Raw genomic sequence first — 21,255 nt, forward strand, 5'->3', positions numbered from 1 at the left:
TACACTGTATCTGCTGTTCCAGATGTGGCCTCCTCTACATCGGGGAAACCATGCGGATGCTTGGGAACTGCTTTGCCGAACACCGATGTTCGGTTCGCAATAAACAACTGCACCTCCCAGTCGCGAACCATTTTAACTCCCCCTCCCATTCCTTGGACGACATGTCCATCCTGGGCCTCCTGCGATGCCACCGAAGGTTGCAGGAACAGCAACTTATATTCCGCTTGGGAACCCTGCAGCCCAATGGTATCAATGTGGGTTTCACAAGCTTCTAAATCTCCCCTTCCCCAATCGCATCCCAAAACCAGCCCAGCTCGTCCCCACCTCCCTAACCTGCCCTGCCTCCCATCTACTCCCTCCTCCCACATCAAGCCCCACCCCCATTTCCAACCCACTAACCTCATCCTGACCTCTTGACCTGTCCATCCTTCCTGGACTGACGTATCCCCTCCCTAACTCCCCATCTACACTCACCTTTACTGGCTCCAGCCCCACCTCTTTGACCTGTCTGACTCCTATCCACCTATCCTCTCCTTTATCCATCTTCTATCCACCTCCCCCTCTCTCCCTATTTATTTCAGAATCCCCTTCCCCTCCACCATTTCTGAAGAGGGTCTAGACCCAAAGCATCAGCTTTCCTGCTCGAATGGTGCTGCTTGGCCTGCTGTGTTCATCCAGCTCTACACCTTGTTATCACAGAGTAAAATAATACCATTGGCAAAACAGAACCTATGTGTCAAAGTCAGCTTAGAGCACTAGAGTATTTACAGTTCAACCCAGATTGAAGTCTCTTTTTGGGTTTACAAACAAGACGACACAGCACTAACTCTACATGTTTGTCTCTGACATTCCTTATAAACAAATGGCCTGCAGACTCTCAATCTCTGTTTACACGCAATGATGGACCAAAAGTAACAGATAGTGGACAGCTGCTTTTATTGGTAGAATAATCTTACCAGTAGTGGTAATTTCACTAGCCTAATAATTGAGAACCCTAGGCCTTAATGCTTTAGAGACAGAGGTTCAAATCCCACAATGGCAGACTTGACATTTGAATCAAATTAAAAAGTTGGTAATGAAAAGTGATTCTACTGGTGACCATGTAATCACTGTTTGTGATTGTAAAAACCCATCTAGTTCATTAATGACTTCAAGGAAAGAAATCTGCCATTTTTATCTTGTCTGGCCCACATGTGACTCCAGACCAAAGCAATGTGGGTGGCTCCAAAAGGGCCTGGCGTACCACTCAACTCAAGGAGCTATTAGAATTAGACAACAAATACTGGCCTAGACAGTGACACTCAAATCCCATTAACAAATAAATAAAAACTAACACAAGCAACAAAATCAAAATAGTTGGCAGGAGAGTTAGAAATTTAGATTTTTCCACAGAAAATCAATAACTTTCTTCATGTTGCTTCAAAAGCAAATTTCATTTGCAGAAAATGTAAGACAAACTAATGGTCATCAAGATGCCTCTTCAACAATGACAACAGAAGCTACAACAGAAGAACCATGAACCCTCTGATCATTCAGACAGTAAGTGCAATCAGACTCTCACCTGCATATCAAAAGGTGCAAATGATTCTTCTCTCTCCTTCATAGAGAACTGACCACCTTCAATCAAAGCGTTTGTCAATTTCAGTTTCGACATAGCTCGTCTGTAAATCAGTTCTTCAACGGTGTCTCTTCCAATCAGCCGAATAATTTTGACTGGCCTTTCAACATAAAGAAATTACTTTAGAGGAGAAAATTATTTTTGTGATTTCCATTTATCTTGACAAGTGAGCACCTGGCTTTAATATGTATGATGTAATACAAGGTTTTATAAACTTACTCAATAATGAACTCAACGTTTATACAAATGGCGACTGAGGCAATCATTCCACAATTTAATACAAAAAATAAACAAATAGTATTAAATTATTTTCAGAAATGATATAAAAAGTTGTTAAAATTACATTGTTTAAAGCTTGATGACAGAAATAGATGACATTTTTGTTTTTGAAACACACTCTCAGAAAGAGATGAGAAAGTACACATTTAAGATAACAAAGTGTGAAGCTGGATGAACACAGCAGGCCAAGCAGCATCTCAGGAGCACAAAAGCTGACGTTTTGGACCTAGACCCTTCACCAGAGAGGAGGATGGGGTGATTTGTTAAGAAGTTGAAATTTAAATTATTGGAGCAAAATTGGGCAGGGTAAGAAAATGGATCTGTGGATTGTGATGCAGGATGCAGTACTGTTGCTTCCAACACAGGCTGTGTGCTAATTTACTGCTGCCTGCCAATTGAAATGACTATAATGTGCAGCTGGTAATAATCATGCTGTTGGAGGACTACACAACTTAATAGTGGATGCAAAATCAATGATATTTCAGTGCTGCAAGTCTCATGCCCACATCTCACTATCTGCATGCACCAATAATTATTTAACCTTGCCAGCTCCATAAGTGAAACAGTTTGCACCACATTTAGTCACGCACAGCCCTTTATGTAGCAAGTTTAGCAGGCATATAACCAGGACCAGGGAACAAGTAGAATTGCATGTCCTTACCCTAATGGCAACCTTATCCACCACTGATGTTAAACCAACCAACTTGTAGAAAGCAGGAATATCCAATGTACACTCTCTTAGTCAAGGGTGTCATATTTGCACTCTCCAGTCCTCTGTCACCTCCCCTTGGCAAACTCTCCTACTACTATCACACAAACTTCCCTTCACATTCTGGGAAGCAAAGCCATACCAGATGACTTCTCTATTCCAGACATGGCTACCTCTGAAGTATATCCTGCCTCTCAATTTTCCTTTGACACACTGTATCAGTGTTTACAAAGGAAAACAAAGTACTTATCAAGTACTGTAGCCTAAAATCCTATTAAGGACCAAAAGCATGATGTAGCACTATATTACTACTTTCTATTTGCATGTCAGTAGATGATTTCTCAGTTCCCCTTGTGTTAACTGTCATTTTGTACTTGTATTCTCACTTTGCAAGTCAATCTGCCATCTCAACCTAAGGTGTTTGGTCTGGTTCACACATGCAGAATTGTCATCAATTGTTTTATTGTATTTTAGAAACAAAATCTACTTTCAACAATTTAGTTCACAAGATGAATCAGATTGGCTCTATGAAGTAAAAATAGCAGCAAAGACAAACAATATTTACCCTCAATGATTAACTGCAGACCAAAGAACTCTGAGGAATACATTTTAGAAAGGTACTTTACAGAAGGTGAAAATTGACTAAGTTTTTAACAAGCTTACAAAAGACACACAATCCAGGTATTTGAAGCAGCATCAAACTCCTTCAAGAATTTATAATAATCAGCATGAGATATGCACTGACAATAACATTGAACATTCATTCACTTACTTTTTCTGGCCAATCCTGTGGGCCCTTGCTGCTGCCTGGAGATCATTTTGAGGATTAAAATCACTGTCCACAAATATTACAGTGTCAGCAGCAGTAAGATTCATTCCAACACCACCTAATTAAAAAACAGATCAATTCAACTTTGCAGAAGGTGAAGTGCATTGGGAATAGGTTAGAAGTCACATGACACCAGGTTATAGTCCAACAGGTTTATTTGAAATTACAAGCTTTTGGAGCACTGCTCCTTCATCAAGTGAAGTGAAGGACTTCACCTGACAAAGGAGCAGCACTCCAAAGGCTTGTAATTTCAAATAAACCTGTTGGACTATGACCTGGTATCATGTGACTTCTGACTTTGTCCACCCTAGTCCAACACCAATATCTCCACATCGTACACTGGGCATGAGGAGGAATTCTTGTGGTGCAATGGTATTGTCCCTGCCTCTGAGCAGGGAAGTCCAGATTCAAATCCCATCTGTTCCAGAGGTGGGTCATAGCTTGTCTGTACATGATGATAAAAATATCTTTAATTATGTGGTAAAGCTAATGAAACTGTTGCTGTTTTGATTATAACAAAAAGATTAAAGAAGGGTCTGACAGACATGACCCAAATTAAAAAGGATTTAGATTAGGCAATTAGCTTTGGAGGGGTGGGAGTGATCAGGGACCAAAAGCAGGATGTACACATAGAAGCACAGGGTTTCAGCAGGCTTGAGAAGTCTATATTCTGTGCATATATTAATACTACAGGCTACAGACCCCTTCAGATTTTTAAAGGAGTTATTATTAAATTTTTGGTTTCACATCAGCTCCATGTTCTTAATCTCTGGCCACCTGATGCAGAAAAGTGTGGACAGGTCAAAGGACATCCTTGTGGGTCTGCTCCTGGATCTGACTAAGGAGACTATTAATAAATCCAGACAGCATGCTTTGGAGAGGACAGTTGCACCTGACTGCTACAATTATGTTAATGCCAGAGTGTCCTTGGAAGGCAGCACACTGTATCAACCAGTACAATTCAGACCCTCTACAATCGCTGGGCACCATGACAACTGGGTTGCACCATCAACCCTCAAAATGATATATAAAATTAAATTCTGTAAGTTTCCTTTGTGATATTTGTGATATTATTTTTCTTACAAAGGACCTTAAAAGACTCTCAGTTCTAACTTGGTTTGATTTGTTCAACTGTTTTGTTTACTTAAAATAGTAGAGGCAGAGGACAGGGAGCACACATGTTGGATGACCTTCCTTGTGCCTCTTTCAAGGCCTGTCCAAAGGGGTCATTAATATGTCTAGGCAGTAGGCCATGGAAAGGGCTAATTAAAACTGTCTGCCTGCATTTCACCTATAATTATGTTTACATCAGGGTGTCCTTGGAGAAACTGCATATGGTGTCCACTGGCCTCAGGTCTACTGTGATCAGAAGGTACCACAGGTGCTGGAGTGCATCATTACCCCACAAGATGGTATTTTAATTTAAATTTGACAAGTATCCTTTGAAATTTTGGTTTTCTTTTACAATGCCCCTGAGGGGCAGTCATTGCTAACTTGGCTCCCTTAAAACTGCAGAGGCAGAAAATAGCTGTGCTGTGCAATCATAGTTTAAGTAGGTTTACAGACTGCTAGCCTGCCTGTATTTCTGACAGCTTCAAGCAATCCATATACTTTGAATATCTGAATTATAGAAGCCGCAGTCATTTTCTTCAGTTTCGTCAGGGGCTCCTTTTAAATTTCTGCTTGGGCTTTAGCCTCATGCTCCTGATCTTTGGGCATTTGGAAAAGAGAAGGACAGGCAGATCAGAGGACTTTCTCATGTGACTGCTTCTGACCAAGATGGTCACAAACAGGTGCAGACCATGGAGTGGTCCATTGTATGTAACAGTGCAACCTAATGCTGTGTGCTCTCCAGTGCAGTTAAGGCTATGCATGGGTGCCATTGGTAAGGGAACATTTGGTGTCTGCTGATACACTCTAGGCGTTCCCACACATGGGCAGTGCGAAGGATGGAGTACACCATTACTTCCAAAATGCCACCAACCTTTAATGCCAAGTTTCCCTTGTGATTTGACTTTTGTTACAGTGACACTTGGTGGCCATCAATTCTAATTTAGTTTGATTTACTCGATTGGTTTATTTTAAAATAGCAGAGGCTGCGGGCACAACTAAAGCGTTCATTACATCAGTCTTGATTATGATAGATGAATGAGGAAGTTGTTTAAATAGGAAGTGGACTAAAAAATGGTACTAGAAAAGGTGGCTGCATTTCATGTTAACAAATCACTGAGCCTGAATGATAGCCATCTAAGGGTGCTGAGGGAATCAAGGGTGGAAACTGCAGAAGGACTAGTCTCTTTAGAGCAGGCCTCTTCACAGAAAAAGACACCAATAGCAATCCAAACTGACTAAATAATCAAAGGGCAAAAGGAGGAGAAGAAATAAATACAGTAACTATCACTATAGAAAACATGTTAGGGAAATTAACAGTCCAAAGAACAATGAGTCCCCTAGATCCAATAGGATGCATCTTAGGATATTAAAGGAAGTAGCTACAGAGATTATGAGTGCATTGGTAGTAATCTTCCAGTAATCCTCTTGGACAAGTTCCAGAGGGTTGGAAAACTGCTAACGTTACAACTTTATTTAAAAAGTGAAACGGGCAAAAAGTACGTAATTATAGGCCAGTTAATATCTGTTCTTAGAAAATAGTTGGAGTCTACTATAAACGATGTACGAGGAGAACATTTAGAAACACACAACATGATCAAGCAGAGCCAGCATGACTTCATGAACTGGGTGTCTTACAAATTTACAACAATTCCTTGAGAAAGTTAAAGCAATCTTAACCCTATCGCAGGACAGATAAAAGGAAAGCAGTGGTTGTAACATAGTTGGATTTTCTGAAGGCATTTGATAAGGTACCATGTGTTAGGCTACTTAAGATGAGTCCATAATGTTGAAGGCAGTACATTAGCTGCATAGAGGATTAGCTAACCAACAGAAGACAGACAGCTGGGATTTTGGAGACATTTTTAGGAAAGCAACCTATACTGACTGTATGCCACAGAGATCAGTACCAGAACCACAATTATTTATAATAAATACTTGGATAAGGAAAGTGAATATACCACAACCAAGATTGTGGGTGACACGAAAGTAGGTGGGAAGGCAAGTAGTGACAATGACGCAGTCTGCACAGGGATATAAACAAGTAAATTGAGTGGCAAAAACTGATAGATGGAATATAATGTGGGAAAAATGTGAGGTTATACACTTTGTCAGGAAGAATAGGTGAGCAGAATATTATTTGAATGGAGAAAGACTGCAAAAGCTACAGCACAGAAGAATTTGTGCATTCTTGCGCACAAGTTTCAAAAAGGTAGCATACAAGTTCAGCAGGTAATAGAGAAGGCAAATGCAATGCTGGCTGTTATTTCCAAGGGCTTAGAGTAAAATAGGGAAGTCTTGCTAGAACTATACAAGGCATTTGTCAGATGGCAAGTAGAATAATGTGGAAAGTTTGGGGCCCCTTATCTAAGGAAAGGCATACTGGCATTGGAGGCTGATGTTCAATCTGCTGATTACATTCACTGAAAGAGAAGGGCTGGGTTAAAGTCCCACCTGCTTCAGAAATGTGTATCGCTTAACATCTCTGAACAGGTTGATTAAAAGTATCTCCTGCAGAGATGTTGTGAAGTTGAAATGATTGAACTCCAAGGGCCACGACTATCTTCCTTTGTGCTAGGTATGATTCAAAGTAGTAGAGCGATTTCCCCTATTTCAAATGACCCTATTTTTGCTAGGCTCCTTGATGTTAAATGTAGCTAAATGCCTGATATCAAAGGCAATGAACGACAACCAAATGATAGGAAAGACAGTGAAGTATTGAATATATAAAACAGTGTGGAGCTGGAGGAACACAGCAGCACAGGCAGAATGAGAGGAATAGGAAAGCTGACGTTTCGGGCCAACACCCTTCTTCAGTTGGGTCTGAAGTTCTGATGCTGCCTGGCCTCCTACGTTCCTCCAGCTCCACTTTTTAAAATCTCTGACTCCAGCATCTGCAGTTCTTGCTATCTCTCGGAAGTAATGAATGGTTGTTTTCCACATTGAGCAAGGACTAAATACTCAGGATTAAGACCACTACCCTTCTTATACTAACAACCCAGGCTTGGGTGTACCGGGGGCAATTTTAAACTTTACCAATGACTTAAAAATGAGAGGTTTAGTGAATTGTGGTAGAATAGCAATAGACCTCAAGACAACTTCGATAGTCTTGGGAAATGACTAGACATGTGGCAGATGAAATTACATGAACGAAAGTACAATATAATTTGTAGGAAGAATGAGAAGAGGCACTATAAAGGGTACAATTCTAAACTGACTGCATGAACAGAGAACAGGAGGCAGATGTGCACAAATCATTGAAGGTGGCAGGGCAGACTGAAAATTTGGTTAAAAAGGAATGCAGGATCTGAGGTTTTATATACACAGAGGCATAAAGAACAGAAACAAGAAAATTACAATGAGCCTTCATAAAATACTGGTTCATTTTCACCCGGAGTATTGTGCCCATTTCTGGCCATTACATTTTAGGAAGGGATGAGCTTCAGTCCTTTGGACAGATGGGTGAAGCTGAGGCGGCTCTCCTTAGAAATGCATCCTACTGGCTGTAACGCCAAGGTTCAGGGGTTTGAAATTAAGGTGAGCAGCAAAATGGCAAAAGGGGTTAATGAGGAAAAGATATTTGGATTGTGTGTGATTAGGTTCAGAAATAAATTTCCTGAGAGTGTGGAGGACGATTCAATCACGGTCTTCAAAACGGACTTGGATAATTATCTGAGCAGAAAATCTTTTCAGGGCGACACAGATATGCCAGAAGTGGGACGAATTTATTCATTCTTACTGACAGGCAATTTGGAGAAGACAGATTGAATAGTATCCTTCTGTGCAGTAACCATCCTACATTTTTGAAACTGACACATAAAGAGTACAGGAATAGGGTATTTCATAACACTTACAGACAGTCAAGATTTTGCTGTAAAATTCTAAGAGTCTAAATTGACTGACTGATTTTAGGACAACATATCTTTCTTGTGTTCACTAACCTGCCCGGGTGCTTAAAAGGAAAACAAAAATATCTTGTTGATTAAAGTTTTTGATAGCAAGATATCGCTCCTCTCCTCGTACTGATCCATCCAAGCGTTCATAGCTATAACCTGAAGAATCATAAAAATACAAAAAGAAAGACGTGCATTTATTCAGTGCCTTACAAGATTTCAGGAATTCCTAAGGTACTTCATAGTCAATTAAGTATTTTGACGTGTCATTACAGTTGTAGAATAGAAAATGTGGCAGCACAGCAAGGTCTTACAATGTAATCAAAAAACCAACAACTGTGAATGCCGGAAATCTGAAACGAAAACAGAAAGTGTGAGAGAAACTCAGCAAGTCTGGCAGCATCTGTGGGGAGAAAGCAGAATCAACAATTTGGGTCCAGTGACCCTTCTTCAGAACTGCAAACCATAAAATTGCAACTACAGATGATGCTGCTACCTCTTCAGAGATACTGCCAGACCTACTGAGTTTCATTAGGATTTTCTGTTTCTGTCTCACAGACTAGAAGTGAGTAGATTATTTATTTTTAGAGATGTTTGTTGAAGCATAAATACTGTGCCTGTCACTATGGAGAATGCCCTGCTCTTTGATGAAGTGGTGCTCAAAAAGGGCATACATTTAAATCTCTTCTAAAGTTCAGCAATTCCAACAGTGTTTAATACCCTCAGCCCTAAACTAGAGTGTAAATAAAAATCATATGCTCAAGTCTCTGGAATGGGACTTGAACATAAAACCTTTTGGGATGTCTGAAATGTAAATTAATATGGTGCAGTTAGTTTATTTGAGTAATTTCGTTCATCAGCTGTAACATTTTGGGGTCTTTACTTAGATAGGTTACTTGCACTGTTGTGACTACAGTTCCTGTAAGCAAGCCCTCAATCCCCCTAACTTATTAATTAGTTTGTTCTGAGGAAGGTCACTCAATCTGAAACATTAACTCTGATTTCTCTTCACAGCTGCTGTCAGGCCTGCTGAGCTTCTCCAGCAGTTTCTTTGTTGTTAATTAATCTTTCTTGTCTTGAACACAGAACAAAAATGCAATAATTGACTACTTCTACCATTAACAAAGCTGTTCCAATATCCCTAACAATGGGAGTTTGGCAGGTAATGGGGACTCCGTCAGTTCATCCTGGAGCATATTCAATTTTCTTAGAAACTCTACTAGACAAAATAAATCATGCAAAAGAATTCCCTAATTGGCACTTGACATTCTATTAATGGGAGAGAAGAATTGGGTCATTCTTTAGTTTGAAAGAAAAAGATGTAAACATTGCTGTTCACTTCCTCTGCCAATTAATACTCCTAAAAGTAGGGAGGAAGGGAGGAGTGAGCGTACAGGGAGAAGGCAAAGCAACAGGTTAGCAGGTGACGAGGAAGCTTCAACCCCATTGAAAATTAGGAAAAATGTGAAAGGGAAGAACTCAAGAGCTGTTAGTAATGGAGGTAATAGGACCCAAAAAGAAGGTTCAAAAACTGGCATAAGGTCACTTTATCTGAATGCTCGGAGCATTCAAAACAAGGGATGAGTTGACAGTGAAAATCAAGGCAAATGGGTATCATTTAGTGGCCATTACAGAGACATGGTTACAGGATGGCCATGACTGGGAGTTAAATATCCAGGGATTTCAAACTGTTCGGAAAGACAGACAGGAAGGTAAGGGAGGTGGTGCTGCTCTGATTTTTGAAGGATGATATCAGGGCAGTAGTGAGAGATGATACAGGTTCTACTGAACAAAACGTTGAACCCATTTGGGTGGAAATTAGGAATAGCAGGGAGAAGATGTCACTGATAGATGTGGTCTATTGGCCACCAAATAGTGACTTCGAGGTGGGGCAGGCAATAAACACAGAAGTAGCTAATGCATGTAAAAATGGTACAGCAATTATCATGGGGGATTTTAATCTAAATATCGAGTGGTCAAACCAGCATGGTCATGGCAGCCTTGAGGAGGGGTTCATAGAATGCATTCGCGATAATTTCCTTGAACAATATGTAATGGAACCTTTGAGGGAGCAAGCTATCTCAGATCTAGTCCTGTGTAATGAGACAGGAATAATTAATGATCTCATAGTTACGGATCCTCTCGGAAGGAGCAATCACAGCATGGTCGAATTTAAAATACAGATGGAGCATGAGAAAGCTAAATCCAGTACCTATGTCCTGTGCTTAAACAAAGGAGACTATGAAGGAATGAGGAAGGAGTTAACTAAGGTAGAATGGGAGCAAAAAGTTTATGGTGGGTCAATTGAGGAACAGTGGAAGACTTTCAAAACGATTTTTCACAGTGCTCAGCAGAAGTATGTTCCAGTGATAAGGAAGAACTGTAGGAAAAGAGAGGGCCGGCCATGGATGCCTAAAGAAATAAAGGAGGTATCAGATTGAAAAAACACACATACAAAAAAGCAAAGAGAAGTGGGAAACTCATAGACTGGGAAATCTTTAAACGCCAACAGGCAGCCACAAAATATGTTATAAAGAAAAGTAAGATAGATTATGAGAGTAAACTAGTTCAGAATATAAAAACAGGCAGCAAAAGTTTCTATAAATATGTCAATCGTAAAAGAGTGGCGAAGGTAAACATCGGTCCTTTAGAGAATGAGAAGGCCAATTTAATAACTGGGAATGAGGAAACAGCCAAGACATTAAACAGTTATTTCATGTCAGTCTTCACAGTGCGAGACATAAATCATACACTGAAAACTAATGCCAAGAAGGTTATAGCAGGTGAGGTCGGAGAAACTATCATTATCACTAAGGAGGCAGTGCTCGGCAAGCTAACAGGATTAAAGGTAGACAAGTATCCTGGTCCAGATGAAATGCATCCCATGGTGTTTAAGAGGTGATGGGGTAAATAGCAAATGCACTAGTAATTATTTACCAAAATTCATTGGACTCTGGGGTAGTTCCCGCAGATTGGACAACAGCCAATGTGACACAACTGTTTAAAACGGGAAGTAGACGAAAAGCAGGTAACTATAGGGGAAAATGCTTGAATCTATCATTAAGGAAGAAATAGCAAGAAGTCTGGAATATAAACTGTCCCATTAGGAACACCCAGCATGGATTCATGAAGGGTAGGTCATGTTTAACTAATTTGATGGAATTCTTTGAGGACATTACTTGCACGGTGGATAATAGGGAACCTGTGGATATGGTGTATCTGGATTTCCAGAAGACATCTGACAAAGTACCACACCAAAGGCTGCTACATAAAGTTGCACAGTATTACATGTAACGTATTGGCACGGATAGAGGATTGGTTGACCAGTAGAAAGCAAAGACTAGGGGTAAATGGGTGTTTTTCTGGTAGGCGGTCAGTGGCTAGTGCTGTGTCTCAGGGATCAATATTGGGACCGCAATTGTTTACAATTTACATAGATGATTTGGAGTTGGGGACTAAGTGTGGTATATCAAAATTTGCAGATGACACCAAGGTGAGTGGTAGAGAAAAGTGTGCAAAAGACATTCAAAGTCTGCAGAGGCATATAGATAGTCTAAGTGAGTGGGCAAAGGTCTGGCAGATGGAGTACAATGTTGATAAGCGTGAGGTCATCCATTTTGGTAGGAATAACAGCAAAATGGACTACGTTTTAAATGGTAAAAAAATTGCAGCACACTGCTCTGCAGAGGGACTTCGGTGTCCTTGTGCATGAATTGCTAAAAGTAGGATTGCAGGTACAGCAGGTAATTAAAAAGGCAAATGGAATTTTGTCTGCCATTGCTGGAGGGATGGAGTTTATAAACAGGGAGGCTATGCTGCAGCTGTATAGGGTCCTGGTGAGGTGACACCTGGAGTACTGTGTACAGTTTTGGTCTCCTTTCTTGAGGAGGGATATACTAGCACTGGAGTGGGTGCAGAGGAGATTCACTCAGTTGATTCCAGAGTTGAGATGGTTGGATTATGAGGAAGGACTGAGTAGGCTGGGATTATACTCATTGGAATTCAGAAGAATGAGGGGAGATCTTATAGAAACATATAAGATTATGAAGGGAATAGATAAAGTGGAGGCAGGGAGGTTGTTCCGCTAGCAGGTGAAACTAGGACTAGAGGGCATCTCCTCACAATAAAGGAAAGCAGATGTAGGTCAGGAGGAACTTCTTCGCCCAAAGGAAATTCCCTGCCCAGTGATGTGGTTGAAACTACCTCGCTGAATGTTTTTAAGGCAAGGCTAGATAAATTTTTAAACAGTAAAGAAATTAGGGGCTATGGTGAGTAGGCGGCTAAGTGGAGCTGAGTCTCAAAAATATCAGCCATGATCTTATTAAATGGCAGGGCAGGCTCGAGGGGCAGGATGGCCTACTCCTGCTCCTAGTTCTAATGCTATTATGTAAAAGTGTAATCAATACTATGCAAGTAAATGTGGTATCACAATAAGGACAAAGAACAGTATAGCACAGTCCAGGCCCTTTACACCACAATGCTGTGCCGAAATTTTACCCTAAACGTAAGGTCTATCTAACCTCCACCCATACCTTATACTATCATCTTCTTAAACTCTGCCCTCGCCTGAGGCATCATGACCCTCAGGTTGAACACCCAACAGTCATCTCTCTCTAATGAGAGAGCAGCATTATGGTCTCGGATGAAAATACAGCATTATGGTCTGGTAAGACTAGGGAAGCTTTACATTTCTCCTTCAACAGAACATAGAACAGTACAGCACAGTACAGGCCCTTTGGCCCCCGATGTTGTGTCAAACTTTTACCCAAAACCTAAGGTCTATCTAACCTCCACCCCTACGTTATACTATCATCCATATGCCTATCTAATAGCCACTTAAAATGCCCCTAATGAGGTCAACTCCACTACCCTCTCCAGCAATGCATTCCAAACTCCTACCACTCTCTGAGTAAAGAACCTCCCTCTGACGTCTCCCCTATATCTATCTCCATTCGCTTTAAAACTATGCCCCCTCATAATAGCTACCTCCACCCTCGGAAAAAGTCTCTGGCTGTCCACACTCTCTATACTTCTGATCATTCTGTACACCTCTATCAAGTCACCTCTCATCCTTCCTCGTTCTAAAGAGAAAAGCTCTAGCTCTCTCAATCTTTCCACCATCCCTCAATTCCAGGCAACATCCTGGTAAATCTCTGCACCTTTTCCAATGCTTCCACATCTTTCCTGTAATGAAGCAACCGGAACTGGACACAATACTCCAGGCGTGGCTGAACCAGGCTTTTGTATAGCTGGAGCCTAACTTCACAGCTCTGGAACTCAATCCCTCTATTGAGGAAAGCTAACACACCATATGCCTTCTTAACAACTCTATCAACCTGGGTGGCAGCTTTCAGGGAAAGCTCTAACCAAAAAAAAGATAAATTGCTAGATAATTTGTTTAAGTGCTGTTGGTTGAAAGATAAAGATTTTTAGAAACAGAAAGAGAAGATTCTCCTTCCAACTGAACAGACAAATAGGACTTTCAAAAATGTCAACCCCTGAACTGCATTTCTATACCCAGACTTTAATTCGCTGCTGAACTGGCAAATATCGTTGTCTTGCTGACCAGGAATAAAGTTCAGTTTCAAATTTAGTACGTTGCAGCACAAGCATTTCACTTTCAAATTTTGTTAAATTTATAACACTAAAGTTTTGCCCTGCAACTATTCTGCCAACAAAACAGCTTCAACCTTCCTGATGGACAATCACTTCGACAAAGCATTGGGCAATTCTGAAGAATGAATCACCTGCTGGAAGATTCTTAATGGATTTCAACAAGGAGCGAGATAGGCTTTTGTCAACGAACAGGATTCAAGGTTATTAGAAATGCACATACTGTGGATAGGTGGACTAGATGGGCCACTGGTTTTCTCAGGACTAAAACAAGGACTATGTTACCTGCTTACAATTAATAGAAGCATAAAATGGGAGGTAATGGCCTAGTGGTATTATCGCTGGACTGTTAATCCAGAGACCCAGATAATGTTCTGGGGACCTGGGTTCTAATGCAGCCAGGGCAGATGGTGGAATCTGAATTCAATAAGTATCTGGAATTAACAACCTAATGATGACTGTGAATCCATTGCCAATTGTCAGAAAAACCCACCTGGTTTACCAATATCCTTTAGGGGAGGAAACTTCCATCCTTACCTGGTCTGGTCTACATGTGACTTCAGACCCACAGCAATGTGGTTGACTCTGAACTGTCCTCTGGGAAATTAGAGATGGGCAATAAATGTTGTCAGCCAGCTATGCCCTCGTCCCATGAATGAATAAAGAAAAAACTATGCTTAAATATTCTCTCTTCAAACTCCAAAATGTCACTATTATTTCTGCTTGCAGGAGAGATAAAATCCACATTTTGAAGGATTATCAAGCTGGGGTCAGCATTGGAACAATTTAGGGAAGTGGCACATGAACAGAATCAAGGGTCACTCAACTTAAAACGTTAACTCTGTTTTATCTTTCCACAGATACATCAGACATGCCAAGTTTCATCAGCACTTTCAGCTTTTGTTTAAAATTTTTAGTAACCAAAGTTCATTTCTTTTTATGTATGAATAAGATAAGAGCTCTTGCCATGATAGATATGGAGGAGAAGCACCTGCTTCCAAATTCCAGTTTATATTCAATTTCAGCTTACATGCAAGTATTTGGATCCCATGTCCTAACATCTGGTCTAACTTGATTCTGTGCATAACAATTTTACAGATTTCATAGCAGCATCACCACAGACATATTAACTGGCCAAAACCTATAGCACTCAGCACAACTGCAATACATTACGGGCACACAGTAACACCATAGGCATCTGTAACTGAGACAAATGACTCATTTTGTCACATCACAAAAAAATCTCTCATGAGTGTAGACACTGATAGAAAGAGACCTTGAACTCAAGTACCCATCGTGTTCACTTACTGAACATGTTGCAGGATCAGATAGCTTGTCATTCCAGAGAAGAAATGAGTTGCATGTGAGACATGGCATTCAAAATGAGCAAACATCTACCTTCAGACAATTGAAGATTAGTGAGCTTGGATTTGCAAATACAACGTGAGTCAAGGTGGACATCTTCGGTGTAATCATGTCATCATATATCCCTTCTTTCAACATCTTCCATATCCAAAATGAGCTCAAGCAGTGCTCAAAATTACTAAACACAATGAACATTTCAACCTTTGTTTAAATGACCAAAATCATCTGTTTTCTTTTAAGTCATCACTTCCAGGACAAGACATCAGTAGTTCTGACTTGTCCACTTATACAAGCAACAAGAATAATTTCTTTTTTAATCAGAGTAACATCAAATTATGCAACGAAAGACTACCATTTTCAGTTATTTTGACCAAGACTTAGAAGTTCAGCTGAGATCAGACAAAATGGAGACCATTTCCAAGACCACATGACTGGAAAATAAAGCAAACTGCAAGGTTCCGCAACTGTTTATTTTCAACATTTTGGTTTAAACGTAATCAGTGTACAAAATCGTTGCTGACTTTTACCTTTATATTCCATGTAATCCTGCAAAATATCCAGCATCCTTGCCATCTGAGAAAACAGCAACACTCGATGACCTCTGTAATGATTCATGTAAAATTGTAACTGAATATATATTATATATATATCAATTATTTAAGTTGCATTTCATTCTCCAGGTTTGTTCTCCCTTTATAAGTCAACATGACTGTACACAAATGACTCTGGTAAGACTGTGAAATAACTTGATACAGTACCCTTAATGATAGAATATATACCAGGGATTGGTTAGTGATATAAAGTGTTGCCAACAGTGCAGGTTCAATTCCTGTACTGAGATTACTATAAAAGGCACTCCTTCTTAAACTCTGCCCTCGCCTAAGGTATCATGACCCTCAGGTTGAACATCCATCAGTAGTCTCTCTCTACAGACAGGGGAGCATTATGGTCTCAGATGAGAATACAGTATTATGGTCTGGTAAGACTAAGGCAACTTTACATTTCCCCTTTAGTAGAACATAGAAGAGTACAGCACAGTACAGGCCCTTCGACCCATGATGTCATGCCAAACTTTTACCCGTAATCTAAGGTCAATCTAACCTCCACCCCTACCTTATACAATCATCCATATGCCTATCTAATAGCCACTTAAATGCCCCAATGAGGCCGAATCTACTACCCTCTCCAGCAATGCATTCCACACTCCCACAACTCTCCGAGTAAAGAACCTACTTCTGACGTCTTCCCTATATCTACTTCCACTCACTTTAAAACTATGCTCCCTCGTAATAGCTACCTCCACCCTCGGAAAAAGTCTCTGACTGTCCACACTATCTATACCTCTGCTCATTCTGTACACCTCTATCAAGTCACCTCTCATCCTTCCTCGTTCTAAAGAGAAAAGCTCTAGCTCTCTCAACCTTTCCTCGTAAGACCTTCCCTCCATTCCAGGCAACATCCTGGTAAATCTCCTCTGCACCTTTTCCAACACTTCCACATCTTTCCTGTAATGACACAATACTCCAGAAGTGGCCGAACCAGGCTTTTGTATAGCTGGAGCATAACTTCATGACTCTTGAACTTAATCCCTCTATTAATGAAAGATGACACACCATACGCCTTCTTAACAACTTTATCCACCTGGGTGGCAGTTTTCAGTGAACTGTGGACATGAACCCCGAGATCCCTCTGCTCCTCCACACTGCAAAGAATCTTTCCATTACCCCTGTACTCTGCTTTCAAATTTGTCCTTCCAAAATGAATCACCTCACACTTTTCAGGATTAATTTCCATCTGCCACTTCTCAGCCCAGCTCTGCATCATATCAATGTCCTTTTGTAACCGAGAACAGCCCTCCGCACTATCTACAACTTGATCCACCTTCATATTGTCCACGAACTTACTAATCCACCCTTCCACTCCTACATCCAAATCATTTACAAAACTCACAAATAGAAGAGGACCCAGAACAGATCCTCGTGGTACACCACTCGCAACTGAGCGCCAGATTGAATATTTTCCATCTACCACCACACTTTGTCTTCTAAGGGTCAACCAATTCTGAATCCAATCTACCACATTTCCCCCTATCCTGTGCCTCCTTACTTTTTGCATGAGCCTACGATGGGGAACCTTATCAAATGCCTTACTTAAATCCATGTATACAACATCCACTGTTCTACCTTCATCCACATGTTTGGTCACTTCTTCAAAGAATTCAATAAGGTTTTGAGGCATAATCTACGTCTCACAAATCCATGTTGACTATCACGAATCAAACTGTGCCTACATAAATCCCTTTCCAATAATTTGCCCACCACTGACGTAAGACTAACTAGCCTGTAATTTCCAGGGTTATCCCTATTCCCTTTCTGAAACAAGTGGAATGTTGTTTGCCACTGTCCAATCTTCCAGCACTATATCCATGGACAGTGAGGATGAAAAAATCATTGCCAAATCTCTTGCCTCACTTCCCATAAAATTCTTGGATAAATCCCATCATGCCCGGGGGACTTTCCTATTTTCAAGTTCCTCAAAATTCCTTACATCTTCCAAATTCCAATACATCTTCCTTACAACATCCACCTCCTCTAGCCTACCAGCCTGTTTTACACTGTCCTCCCCTACAACTAAGTCCCTCTCAGTTGTGAATACTGAAGGAAAGTATTCATTAAGGACCTCTCTTATCTCTTTAGGCTCCATGCACAAATTCCCTTTAAAATCCTTGATCGGCCCTACCCTTTCTCTGGACATTCTCTTATTCCTCTCGTACATGTAAAAAGCCTTGGGGTTTTCCTCAATCCTATCTGCCAAGGTTTTCTCATGCCCTCTTATAGCTCTCCCACGTCCTTTCTTCAGCTCCTTCCTAGCCTACCTGTATCCCTTTTGAGCCTTTTCCGATCCTTGTTTCCTGAACCTCATATAAGCATCCTTCTTCCTCTTAACTAGTCATTTGACCTCTCGAGAACCAAGGCTCCCTCACTCGACCACATCTTCCCTGCCTGTTAGGGACAAACAGATCGAGCACACGCATTATGCATTCCTTAAACAATCTCCACATTTCTACAGTGCTCTTCCCTGACAGCATCTGTTCCCATTTTATGTTACCCAGTTCTTGCCTAACAGAACTGTAATTACCCTTCCCCCAGTCATAAACCTGACCCTTCTGTACGTCCCCATCCTTTTCCATACTATTGTAAAAGTAAGAGTTATGATTGCTACCGCCAAAATGCTCTCCTACCAACAAGTTTAACACTTGGCCCGGTTCATTGCCAAGCACCAAATCCAAAGTGGCCTCTCCTCATGTTGGTCCATCTATATACTGTGTCAGGAGTCCTTCCTGAACGCATTAGACAAAATCCGCTCCACCTAAACTATTACAACTAAACTATTACAACTAAAAAGTTTCCAATCAATATTTGGAAAGCTAAAGTCACCCATGAGTACAATCCTGTGACTTCTGTACTTTTCGGTATCTGCCTCCTGATCCGCTCCTCCACTTCTCTGCAACTATGAGGGGGTCTGTAAACAAACCCCAACAAAGTGACTGCTCCTTTCTTGTTCCTGACCTCGACCCAAACTGACTCTGTAGACATATCATTCTCAAATTGCCTTTCAGTAGCTGCTATACTCGCCCTGACGAGCAATGTCACTCCCCCGCGTCTTTTACCACCTTCCCTATTTCTTTTAAAACATCTAAATCCCGGAACTTCCAACAACCATTCCTGTCCCTGAGATACCCAAGTTTCTGTAATGGCCACAGCAATGTCGTTCCAAGTACTGACCCAAAAATTCAACAACTTCATTTTTTCCCATATTTAAAATAATTAAATTGTTCTTTTATCTCAGGATAAGTGTAGGAATAAAATGTACTAAATATTGTAAAAAAGAAACCAAAAACAAAACTTTAACCATCATACATTAATGTTTTCTTTCTACTTTTATGTCGGTGGAAACTGTAATTTTAGAGGCACAAACTTAATTCACACTATAATTTGCAAACAGTTGCCAATTAATGTGATATTGATTGCAAATTGCTGTCACAATCAAATTCTTTACTTTCTGCAAACCCAATGAATTGGCTAAATGAGTCCAGAAAGATGGCTCAAAAGATATTGGTTATATGTATACAAAAATGGCTTTCAGTCAAAGAAATCATACTTGACTGTGTGATTTATGAGTCAGTATAAAGTGATTTGGCTTTTATCACTAAAGAAATACTTGACCAGTCACCTTTTAGCCAAAATTTCAGACAACCTTAAGTATGAAACTTGATATTGTATTGATTTTAGTGACTACAGCCAGTTTTACTTCTTGGACTCTGGCAGTTCTGCGTCCCTTAAGCAGATAATGATATAAAATGTGAATGACGGACAAAAATATCACTAAGTCTGACTCCACACAAATCAACCAATGTAAAATAATTTCACTGTACTGACATTGTGATTTCAGATTAGAATCTAGCATTCAGACCTGGGCTGCAGAAACGCTAGTAATTTGTCCAGTAAGTGAAGTTTACCGCTTGCTTCCACAAGATGATCCCCGATCTGGAATGGTTCTGGTTCCACGCCTATGAAAAAGACAGCAAATTCAGGTAAGACTAAAGGACTGAAAACTCAGAATAGTTATTATTATCTTTCAGAAATGAATACAGCAATTGTAGTAATATCGCGATCAATAGTTTATTATAGAAGCTTTGCTTATCAAACTCCTTAACTTTTACAAATTTTGTAGCAGAGATAAACATTTTCCATTGGCAGAAAGTGCATGTGTTCTGAAAATTATGAGGTATACATAACTCATTAAAAGGCAAAACTGTTCTATACTGCTCATTTCAATAATTCACAAACTCAACATTTCTAAGAGAAGCACAGGTCTTTTTTTTTCCCCAGAGAATCATCCAATGTTTCTTCCTTATTCATAGTAAGAGATGAATCTATCTGGGTGACCAAGCGCACAAATTAGTTGCTGTATTTTCCTATCTAATTACAATAATTGCAGTTCTCAAGTAATGAAGAGTAGGTTGTGCCTCACAAACCTTACTGAGTTCTTTGAGAAGGTGACCAAACAGGTAGATGAGAGTAAACCGGTTGATGAGGTGTATATGGATTTCAGCAAGGTGTTCGATAAGGTTCCCCACAGTAGGCTATTGTACAAAATGCGGAGGAATGGGATTGTGGGAGATATAGCAGTTTGGATCGGAAATTGGCTTGCTGAAAGAAGACAGAGGGTGGTAGTTGATGGGAAATGTTCATCCTGGAGACCAGTTACTAGTGGTGTACTGGGTCCACTGCTGTTTGTCATTTTTATAAATGACCTGGATGAGGGCGTAGAAGGAATTGTTAGTAAATTTGCAGACGACACTAAGGTCGGTGGAGCTGTGGATAGTGACGAAGGACGCTGTAGATTGCAGAGAGACATGGATAAGCTGCAGAGCTGGGCTGAGAGGTGGCAAATGGAATTTAATGCAGACAAGTGTGAGGTGATGCACTTTGGTAGGAGTAACTGGAAGGCAAAGTACAGGGCTAATGGTAAGATTCTTGGTAGTGTAGATGAGCAGAGAGATCTCGGTGTCCATGTACACAGATCCTTGAAAGTTGCCACACAGGTTGACAGGGCTGTTAAGAAGGCATACAATGTTTTGGCTTTTATTAATAGAGGGATCGAGTTCCGAAACCAAGAGGTTATGCTACAGCTGTACAAAACTCTGGTGCGGCCACACTTGGAGTATTGTGTACAGTTCTGGTCACGGCATTATAAGAAGGATGTGGAAGCTTTGGAAAGGGTGCAGAGGAGATTTACTAGGATGTTGCCTGGTATGGAGGGAAGGTCCTACGAG

At 40.5% G+C, this 21,255-nt stretch overlaps 1 protein-coding gene across 6 annotated transcripts in view; it reads right to left on the minus strand.

The window, feature by feature from the left end:
- Positions 1-21,255, minus strand: part of chd1l (chromodomain helicase DNA binding protein 1-like) — a 90,272-nt gene that overhangs the window by 25,036 nt on the left and 43,981 nt on the right. For all 6 annotated transcript variants that reach the window (XM_048540389.2, XM_048540387.2, XM_048540386.2 and 3 more), the window contains 5 exons: positions 19,890-19,986; positions 15,944-16,017; positions 8,487-8,597; positions 3,379-3,493; positions 1,562-1,718 (listed from right to left, as the gene is read on the minus strand). In XM_048540389.2, coding sequence (XP_048396346.1) covers positions 1,562-1,718; positions 3,379-3,493; positions 8,487-8,597; positions 15,944-16,017; positions 19,890-19,986 — 554 coding nt within the window. The remainder of the gene's footprint in view (positions 1-1,561; positions 1,719-3,378; positions 3,494-8,486; positions 8,598-15,943; positions 16,018-19,889; positions 19,987-21,255) is intronic.

This window comes from Stegostoma tigrinum, chromosome 12, assembly GCF_030684315.1.
Source record: "Stegostoma tigrinum isolate sSteTig4 chromosome 12, sSteTig4.hap1, whole genome shotgun sequence".
NCBI classification, from domain to species: Eukaryota; Metazoa; Chordata; class Chondrichthyes; order Orectolobiformes; family Stegostomatidae; genus Stegostoma; species Stegostoma tigrinum.